The following is a 10,094-nucleotide window of genomic DNA, read 5'->3' on the forward strand; positions in this document are numbered from 1 at the left end:
ACATACATACATACATACATATACACCTATATACCGTTACACAAAAGGTAATCCATCCAGGTCTAAAAATATACACATTAAATGTTGATGATTTACTATTAATATTAAGCCATGTGAACCATTTAGCTAAAGATTAGCTTGATTTGCTAAGCTATGGTTGTGACAAAACACATTTTTTTCCATGAATGCCTCACTGAACAGCAGAATAGCTGGACATATTTATTAAATAACAGATCAGATGGTGCTAGAAGAGAATGCTGCTAACATAACGGTAAGAATATTTTACATCTGCCCATCTAAAATCCTTCAAAGCCTGAACAGTCAGTTAAACTAATTCATTTTCCAGTGGTGAAGCTGTGGCAGAGCTGCATCATAATGATGTTATGAGTCATCCAAGGGTGTGTGTGTGTGTGTGTGTTTGTTTTGTGGAGACATAAAAATGTCAGATGTCTGAGGAAAGTGGAGTGAGCAGAAACAGACAAAAATAATACAAAGTTCATCAGGTTATGAGCAAACATTGAGGACAGTTAATTTGCACAAATTAAAAACAATTCACTGAAATTAAACAAAAAAACTTATGGAACCACTGAATAAAAAAGGGTCAAATAACCTTGTTTTGTTTTAACTCAATGTCTTTTATCAAACTAATCGATATATAAACAAATAAAATAGCCAAACCTAAGTGTCTAAAATATGCAATTACTGTTCTAGCAGATAATCATTAAGCTTCACCATAAAGACAAATAAAATATAAAACCTAAGCTAAGGAGAGATTTGCTTTCTTTGATAGTCAAATTAAACAGTTTGACTGATAAAGCATGCTCAGTGACTATAAACACAAATTGTCTTAAACCATTTTAGGGGTACAAACTGATTTGAGCTTTTGGCAAACTTGACTCTTTCCATTAGTGCGCGCGAGGCCGCCTGCTGTTAGCTTTACGCTAACCGGTTCTTTAATGTGCAGAAACGCCACTTTCCTTCCCACCTACCTGGCTCGCCGCTGACAGAGAACGGCCAAGCGTGCGGTACACGCATGGGGACCGTGACAGCATCTTGTTAACAGGTGACCACCTTTTCTGTGTTTTTTGGCCCCTTGCCCGGAGTTGAAGGCAGCGGATACGGGAGCGCGCCGCTAAGTGGTGTTATATCGAAAAGCGTATCCCTGCTGTGAAAAACACCCTTTCGTGCAAGCGCTCTTAAATGCAGTTTTCATAGTGAATCTGATGAATGACAATATGATTAGTGTTTTTGAACACTCGTGAAAAAACAACTACTTTATTGTTCCTCATTTAGACGACTGAATGATATTTTAATGCCCCAAATGGCTGTTTACTTACTTTCTTGAAAACAAAACACCCTAACCTTTTAAGAAAATCATCTCCAATATTTAGATACAACAAAAAGAGTATAAATAATCGTGTTCTGATATTAAAATCGTGCCATTTTGAATTTATTAGTGTACAAACGCATTCAAATACGCCTCCCACGGACCGGGTACATTGTTCAGTAGAACACCGGTCCGGGGTCGCTCCCACTCTGGAAGGAACCACTGCAAAGAAACAAGAGGGAGGTTCGCAGTACGGCGTGGGGTGATAATGTTAACCATACTTCACTACGTATTGTATCACGTTAGTATTTTTATAGAGACAAAACGGAAATTATGTAATTTATGTAAATTTGTCAACAAAATAAAAAAAATCACGATAACCGGACTGTACCATTCTGCCTAATTTGACTACCATTATTAAAACTTTCACTTTTACCTTCCGTTTTCCACAAAAGTAGTGTCTGAGATAAACTAATCAAATGAATGCATCTAATTAATTCATATTAAAATATATAATTTATTCTAAAAGTTAAATTATTTAATCAGGCTTGTCACATTATTATAAAACATGTACAATAATTAAACATGTACAATAGGTTGCCTTCAGGCCCGGGCCTCTTTTAAAGAGATCTCAATGGGATTTGCCTGGTTAAAAAACAGTAAATAAATAAATTAATAAAATAAATTATAGCGGGCATGTATGGGATTGGCTGTCATTTTAGACCACGCCTCCTGGATGTTTAGGGGTCTGGAGGTTCCCTACAAATAACTGTGTCCTCCTGTTATTCAAGCTTCAGGACTGCAGCTTCACTGCAGGCAGCAGGTAAGTGTTTCAGCTGCTTTAATGTATATAGCTTTGTGACTGAGTATATTCTGCAGAAATTAAAATATCTATGTGTTATTAATGATGAGAACTTTGAACATTTCTTTTAAAGCTATTAAATATGACTCACAGTCTTTGGAGCAAAGCCATGTTTTCTTCAAGTGGTGCTTGCTTCAATGGCTGCACCGCGGAGCATTTCCACTCCGTTCTGCCGGACACTTCAGCATCAAATTTCAATGCATCAGGTGGTTCTGAACCTGGGAACCGAAGCGTCAGGGATAGGAGAGGGCTATTGGATAAATCCTGTTACAGTGATGAAAATACTGGCTCGAGATTGATGTGTTCCAGCCAGCTGGAGCTCAATGCATCCAAAGAAAGCTGCGCTGCCCATTTAACTCCACCTGGTTCTCACCATCACCACTATGATTGGGGTATAAAGAGCAGCCACCAAGCCAAGCGTGCCAGAGTGGAAAACATCATCAAAGGCATAACATGCACAGATGTGACAACACATCCCTTCAATCAGTCTGACTGTATGCAGGAAGATGAAGGAATTCACAAACCTTTACACCAGAAACACAGGGAACAAATCAGGTCTGAGAGCTCGAGTCAGAACCAGATGACAAGAAAAGCTGAAAGTCAACATCAGCACCTAAGGACGGAGCTCAGTCACACAGAGGGAGAAACTGAAGACACAAACAAAGAGAAATTTCAGAGATGGGTTGATTCTCCTGAACCATCTCTAAACGACAGATGTCGTGATTCCGCCTCAGAGTTTGAAAGTAGAGAAAGTCCAGGATGGACGAAGGTGAAGCTGGTGAACTACTTTCAGTCTAAACCCGATCGAATCAAGCTGATGGCAGATATTTTGAAGTACGAACTGTCCCGAGCTGTGAGTAGCAGCGTTGACTCCGTTTTCAAAAGCTTGCCACTTTTACAGACACCAACGAGCCACGGGGAAAACTCAGAAACTGGTGTGCCACTTCAAGCAGCAGCGTATAAAGAGAGCAAGTTAAGAGTTCCCTGTTGTGAGAGCGCAGAGCTGCTAGACGTCCAAACTGAAGCTCTGTCCCTGGTAGTTCAAAAGCTCGACCAGGAACCAACCAACAGCTTTGTCCTCGAGTCCAGTTCCCCCCGCCACGAGTCCGCTCTGCACGTAGAGCGACACAACAGCACCGAGCATCAAATCGCTTTTAGACGCTGGCAGGATGAAGGCTCCGAGGTTGGACACTGGAATCCGTTTAAAGTGAGGTCAAAGGTCAACTCCAGATCTGTGAGGAGCCCCCAAACAAACAGCGTGCCCATGGATCAACTTCTGGAAAGCCCGAGTCTCCCCTATGTGAAGGTGGAATCTGACAACCTGGAGAAAACCAGTCAGTACATGCTGAATGTATCCTTTTGATTTATGTAGACATCTTCTTTTAAAGTCACCTTGATATTTGTAATTTCACATGACCTCCTGCTGATTTTCTGAACTCTCATAGAAAACCACAAGAAAAACAAAAAAAATTCCTTTAGGTTTAGAATGTGTTTTCTCCTCAACTCTGGTGTATTTCAGGAGTGTTTGACCACAATCCACCTAAAGAAAGCAAAGCTCATGTTCTTCTACACTCGCTACCCGAGCTCTCTGGTTCTGAGGATGTGTTTCCATGATGTGCAGGTGAGCAAACAGAAGTGACCATCAATGGTACACATCATGTACCAATAGGGAAAAAAATTGTGCTGTTTTAAGTCACGATAACATTAACAAAAAAATAAAAAAATAAATAAAACGCAACATTGTACCATGACGAACAAAATAACATTGTCATGCAAAAACAAGAATATATTTGTATTGGAAACCTTAGTTTCTTGAACCAAACACTTGAAAATACAGATTTATCTAGTTTTTCATGTATTACATGTTTCAGGTTTAATAAAAAGCCAATTTTCATATCCATCTGTTGTCCTCGCCACAATCTACCATCATAAAACACAAATATAAGCAAAATACATCAGTTTAGTGCATTAAAAAATTACTGTTGTTTCAAGGCGGGACATTATTCATACCTTTATTCTGATATGCACCTGTAAACAAAACTACAATTTTTTATGCAGTTTGTAACCTTTGTTTTTTTCTGTTTTTTGTGAAAATAAAGAATAAATAAATGAAAAAAAAACTTTGTTTGAATTACCTTATGATATTCCATTATGGTAAAAACCTGTCTTTTTGTAATTTCCTACAACATATTTAATAACATATTATTAAAAAAAGGCTTTAAAAATATTCTGTTTTAATACGTGCTTATTTGGGTGAAAATGAGTGAAAAATGCTTATTTCTGTAGAGGCAACATAAGGCTGTGTGAGGCGTTCAAATGTGCTGAAAAAGGTAGGAAAATGAAACTGTAGATCATGTGGCTCCTGTTTTACATTTTTCTTGGTTAGTATTCGAGTTCCCTTCCTCTTAAATAGCATTGACCAATTAGATGTTTCATTTGACTTCAAAATGTTAAAACTGGCTGGGGTAACAAGGTACAGGGGCTAAATGATGGGTGTTTCTTGCAAACGAGACAACGGTGTCTCAACAAGACATCAGTATAAAGAAAATTAAATAGACCTGTTCTGTTAGGATTATAAGAGGTTCATGCAGGTTGACCCCAACATATAAAGACAACATGACAAAAGTGTTTGTTCACTTTATTTGGTTTAATTTTTCAAATACAGACAACACATTTTCGTCTCACATAAACACCACAACATCATCATCATCTCACTCACCTGCCTGCTCCGTGTATCGTCCTCAGTTTACGCGCTGCATCACCTCCCAGCTCATCAAGTGGTTCAGTAACTTCAGGGAGTTCTACTACATCCAGATGGAGAAGTTCGCCAGAAACGCTCTGCTGGAAGGTGTGGCGGACGTGAGGGACCTGACTGTGGACAGAGAATCGGAACTTTTCAGAGCTCTCAACGTGCACTACAACAAAGCCAACGACTTCCAGGTGAGGAGGGAACATTGGGAGTCTCTAAAGATAAACACATTGTTTGGAAAAAAACAATAAACAATAGTTCCTTTATAAAAATGTGTTTGAGAAGCAGGGGTCCTGAATTGTCACTCAGATATTTTTACATGTGCAGTAGGGTTGGGCATAATCGTATCATGTGCACTTAATCGTCAGAAAAACATCGATTATTTTTTGGCATTTGACGATTAATACGATTAATGCCACCAGGCAGACTGACTGGAGTTTCTCCGGTCAGTCCGCTCGGTGCTCTTCTCCGCTTCAAATATGACGAACATTTAAACAAAAGTTCTGTAATTTATCTATCAACACAATTTAAATTTTCAAGTATAGCCTTAAGTTTGTGATTTTGACAATTTGGAACAGATTTTTACGAAGAGCAAATCTTTCCCACTAAATTGGTCATGTGACTAGGACATAAGGGTGTCCAGGGACTCCAGGGGATTAATCGTCAAATTAATCGTTATCGGCTAAGTACAACAATTAATCGTGGTTAATTTTTTTGCCAATTTTGCCCAACCCTAATGTGCAAAGCAAAATGTTTGTGTGATTGTTAGAAAAAAGCCCAGATTTCTCCCCTTAATTTTCACATTTTTGCATAAATCAACCCTATTGGTCACTCGTTACATCTGTGCATGGTTTTTAATAGAGGTCTATTCTACAAAGTGTAAAAAACAAACGCTTGAGTTGTGACGAGAGTTCATTTAAAGTTGATTTACTTTTGTCAAAACATATGTTAAAAGGGTTTTTATTTTGAAAATCCTGATTTTCTATGAATCATTTTTTTTATTTTATTTTTGGTAATGAAATCTCTTTACACATTCTGTAATTTACTCAGTTTGTACAGTGGTGCAGTTTTATTACTGGTTGTGGGAAGGTTTTTTTTACTTATTTTTCTGATAACACACTTTTTGTTTTTTCTTGACAGGCTTTACAATGCCTCTTGTGAGGATAAACAATTACTACAAGAGGTGTATGTTAAGAAAAATGCTTTCATATTTCAGAAAACATTCCATGCAAACATTTTTGCCAAGACAGTAGTTTTCCAACATGTCACACATCGTACAAATATATAAAACAATTAGTTTTCATTACTGGGTCTGTTTAGATTTCTCAGATAAACAAAGTTGTGTTTTTTAATTAGTGACACTATAAACAGGATATGAATAAAATATATCTGTATTCAGTTTTAGTGTTTGGAAGTTGGGAACCTGAGTGATAAAACAAAGAAAGGTAAAAATTGAAGTTAATTTGTCTTTTTGTTTTTTAAACACAAAGGAACCATCTACTGGAGCAATATTAGACATTACTAAAGTTTATCCAAACTTAATTTCCCCTCCTGCAAATTTATCCAGACGGGCAAATAAAATCCAATTCTATATTTTTTAGACGGAGTGGGAAGAGGAATTGTGAAACTTTTTCAAGTTAACATTAGAGCTCAATACTTTCAAAAATCATTAGAAATAGTTGAATTAAGAAAAATACCTCACCAGGGAAATGTAAAAAAATAAAAAAATAAAAAACTGTAGGCTATGATTTGAGTTTGACTTAAATCTCCTATTCGTGTTTTACACTATTAGCTTCCCTTTACTACTAATTCAAACAAAATTAACATTAATGAAATAAAGTTGCGGTACAGTTTGATGAAGGGAAAAAGAAGGTAGACTGAGATTTCAAAACCTTTTAAGAAAGCACCATTTTGTTTATTTTAAATACTTTGTAAAACTCATTTTGCCCAGATGGAAGATGCTTCATATCTTTGTCAGTAGGAATGATAAAACAAAACAGTAAAAACATTTTATTTTTTAGAAAAGGCTTTGTTGAATGAGTATTTCCCACAAATAACTTTCACTTAGGAAACTAGAGTTTGGATCTTATATCATACAGACTTATTTAATAAATTTGACTTTTCTGTTTCACTAACTTTGCTTTATGTGTGGTTTGTTTGTTTCCTGTTCTCTTATGTAACACTACTCAGCAGTTTCCTCACGTTTGGTCATGGTATTGGCTAAAGAAAATGTAGCTTCAGTATGTGTAGAAAACATTAATTTAACCATACAAACGTAAGATATAAGTAAGAAATTTTCTCAAACTGAAAGTGTTTGAGTTGCTTTAAATCGTGAACATTTTTTTAAAAGTCCTGCTCTGGTAGTTGTTAGCTTTATTCCCCCAACAAGAATTAGACAGATTCTCCAAAATAAGACTGATCTGACTGCTTCACGTAAGACACTGACTGCTCATAGCAAAGATGAGGACTCTTGACTTGGACTTGAGTCGCACTTGAGTCCCTACTATTAGAGACTTAGACTTGACTTGTGGTTCGAGACTCGAACAATGCAAGTCTTTTCACTGCCCAGCTCACGATTCTCACTCCCTCAATGCCCATCCATGCTCCACTCCTTTGAGAACAAATACATAAAGTTTTAAGAGCAAAGACATTTACTCCTGCTCTCAAATTGAAAATATATGCTCTTGATTAAAGTTAGAATAATTTTTCCATATGCTCTTCTCCCCTCATCATCTGAAAATGGGAGGGGCCAGCACCGTCCAATGTTAATGACGTGTACCGTACATGACAGAGCTTCAGCATGGCAGGCATTCATTATAAGCTTTGCTTACAGAGAATTTATTCAATGCCATGACAACAGACTGGCAAAATGCAGTGTGGAGTCCAAATCCAAAATTTGTTTTTGTGATGACTTGTGCAGCCCTTTTACTTTTAAGGATTCTGGTTCATCATCTTCACTGGCATGCTTTTACGCATTTAAAAATATTTTTTCTATTATTTTATTGTAAAATCAGTAGCAGACTTGTTGGATTTGTTCTTTGTCAATGGCAAGATATAATTACAGTATAATTACAGTACATTTTTGTAAGACAAGTGCAAAATACAGTTAATACTCTAAATGCTTGTTATTTCAACCTTAACCTTATCTGTATTTTTTAAAACAATATTGTTTTAATAGTACTATTAAAACGTAATACTATGTTTTAATATTTTGTTAAAATATAGTATTATAGACTATAATCTAGTTAGAATACCTTTGATCAAACTGCCATTTAATACATGCAACTAGACATGGACTTGAGGTCAACTCAAGATACTTGTCTTGGATTTTTGGTCAAAGAATTGGACTTGACTTGGACCCAAAGACTTGAGACTTGACTTGGACTTGCAAAAAAAAAGACGTGCATATTTCTGGCTCATAGATACTCCACACAACCTTGAAGGATTAGCTGAACCCCTCTTTTTAAAAGTCTGAAATTGACTTAACACAGATGTCACAGAATCTGCTCAGTGTTTTTACCGAGGCTGACTCTCAGCTACTACCACACTTAATTCTAGCTCAATACTTGTAAAAATAATAAAATCAGATATTTTTTGTTTACCAAGAGCAGTTTAGCTGAGGCGACCATCTAAAATTTGGTCAACTTTTCAAGTTAAACTGTTGTGAATGTACATCCAATGAGTCTTGGGAAATATTGCCAACACATGATCACGATTGTCTTCATTATTGTTGTGGGTGTATACATAAATTAACACCCCCCACCCCACACTTTTAGAATTGCTTGAATTTTTCTAATGTCAAGTTATTCTAAAAGTATATTAATCACATGTAAACCTCATACCATAGTTTAACTGGTTTAGGAGTTGACATTCTTATTGGTGAAACCATTAAATAAACATTCCCAGGCAGGTAAATACCTTTAGGCTAGTTTTCTTTTGGAGACACAGGCCAAATCTGTAAAACCCAGCAGGTAATGACAGAACCCAGTTTATACAGAACTTGAAATTGCACTCAAATTGTAAAACTAATTGCTTTCAACCATCCAAATAATGCTTTCTATACTCAACATTCATTATGTTGAACATTGTGAATATTTTTTAAGCTGGATTTGGTACCCTGCTGGTATGTTGGGAGACCACAAAAAAGAGCATCAGATCAAAAATGACTATTAAAAAAGCTAATAATTACTGAGACCACTTTTGATCTTATGCCATTGTTAAACTTGTCTATAGTTAGATTTTTTTAAAAATCACTCAGTGTTGCCCATTCCCCAGTTTTTTGTTGGCCAGAAGACGAAAAGTTTGGGAACCACATGTGTTGATCATTGATTTATTCTTTATATTTAAGGTGGTTTGAATTTATTCATTTTTTGCAGCAGTCCTTCGGCAGCCTTGTTTTGTTACTTACCTGGATATTCAGGCCCAGAAAGTAATGATCTAAAATGTGATGCCAATCCATCAAACTATTAGTTGGAACAAAATGCATGTTAAAAGTCTAACTCTTCTATTCACCCCAATCTTCTCAAATGGATTCTTAGGTCCCTGAGAGATTCCTGGAAGTGGCTGAGATTACACTGAGGGAGTTTTACATCGCAATTTCGGTGGGCAAAGATCATGATCCATCCTGGAAGAAAACCATCTACAAGGTGATCTGCAAACTGGACAGTGATGTGCCCCCAGAATTTAAAAGAAATTACTCTGAATAAACCAAACAAGGAACAGTGTCTGCCACAAACGCTAAGAAAATGTGGACTTACTTTCTTGAAAAGTGATCAAATCAAAAAGTTCAAATGTAAGAATCATCTAAAACTGACCATTTACAAGCAGCCAACATCAGCATTTATGCAAGTTATTAGGCTATTTTATTGGTACAATTTAAAGTTGTAGACCCTAAATACTGCGTGTTTCTGGCCAGTCTTTTTTGTGTGGCTTGCAAAACTATTGTAGGCCACACATTTTGTTGCCCACCTCCACACACAATACTTGCCTCAGACCATCTTGAAAGCCCCTCCCACATTTGTTTTTAATCTACTGACCTAGTTTTAAAGGGATCCATGATTACTTGCAAAGTAGACATTGTTTAACATTTACTTATACTGTAAAATAGACTAAAAACACTGTAGGCGGTTCAGTTTTAACACATTTAAACATACATA

General features: G+C 36.5%; 3 protein-coding genes across 5 annotated transcripts in view; 2 read left to right on the forward strand and 1 right to left on the reverse strand.

Moving 5' to 3' along the window:
• The window catches only part of LOC106525276 (dihydrolipoyllysine-residue succinyltransferase component of 2-oxoglutarate dehydrogenase complex, mitochondrial), a 7,088-nt gene extending 5,920 nt beyond the window's left edge, over positions 1-1,168 (reverse strand). The window contains exon 1 of one of the 2 annotated variants that reach the window (XM_014019448.1): positions 990-1,168. In XM_014019448.1, coding sequence (XP_013874902.1) covers positions 990-1,052 — 63 coding nt within the window. In that variant the 5' untranslated portion in view covers positions 1,053-1,168. The remainder of the gene's footprint in view (positions 1-989) is intronic. The other variant, XM_014019449.1, reaches the window with a different exon arrangement.
• A 776-nt stretch (positions 1,169-1,944) lies between these two features.
• On the forward strand, positions 1,945-4,099 carry LOC106525278 (prospero homeobox protein 1). 2 transcript variants are annotated; one of them, XM_014019454.1, is made up of 3 exons: positions 1,945-2,150; positions 2,263-3,540; positions 3,709-4,099. In XM_014019454.1, exons 2-3 carry the CDS (start codon positions 2,272-2,274, stop codon positions 3,826-3,828), a joined length of 1,389 nt encoding a protein of 462 aa, XP_013874908.1. In that variant the 5' UTR covers positions 1,945-2,150; positions 2,263-2,271; the 3' UTR covers positions 3,829-4,099. The 2 variants fall into 2 exon arrangements, with proteins under 2 accessions (XP_013874908.1, XP_013874907.1); XM_014019453.1 differs by having other exon boundaries at positions 1,945-3,540.
• A 653-nt stretch (positions 4,100-4,752) lies between these two features.
• On the forward strand, positions 4,753-10,094 carry LOC106525279 (prospero homeobox protein 1). Its single transcript, XM_014019455.1, has 2 exons — positions 4,753-5,129; positions 9,477-10,094. Exons 1-2 carry the CDS (start codon positions 4,806-4,808, stop codon positions 9,642-9,644), a joined length of 492 nt encoding a protein of 163 aa, XP_013874909.1. The 5' UTR covers positions 4,753-4,805; the 3' UTR covers positions 9,645-10,094.

Source organism: Austrofundulus limnaeus, unplaced genomic scaffold (assembly GCF_001266775.1).
Source record: "Austrofundulus limnaeus strain Quisiro unplaced genomic scaffold, Austrofundulus_limnaeus-1.0 Scaffold222, whole genome shotgun sequence".
Taxonomy (NCBI): Eukaryota; Metazoa; Chordata; class Actinopteri; order Cyprinodontiformes; family Rivulidae; genus Austrofundulus; species Austrofundulus limnaeus.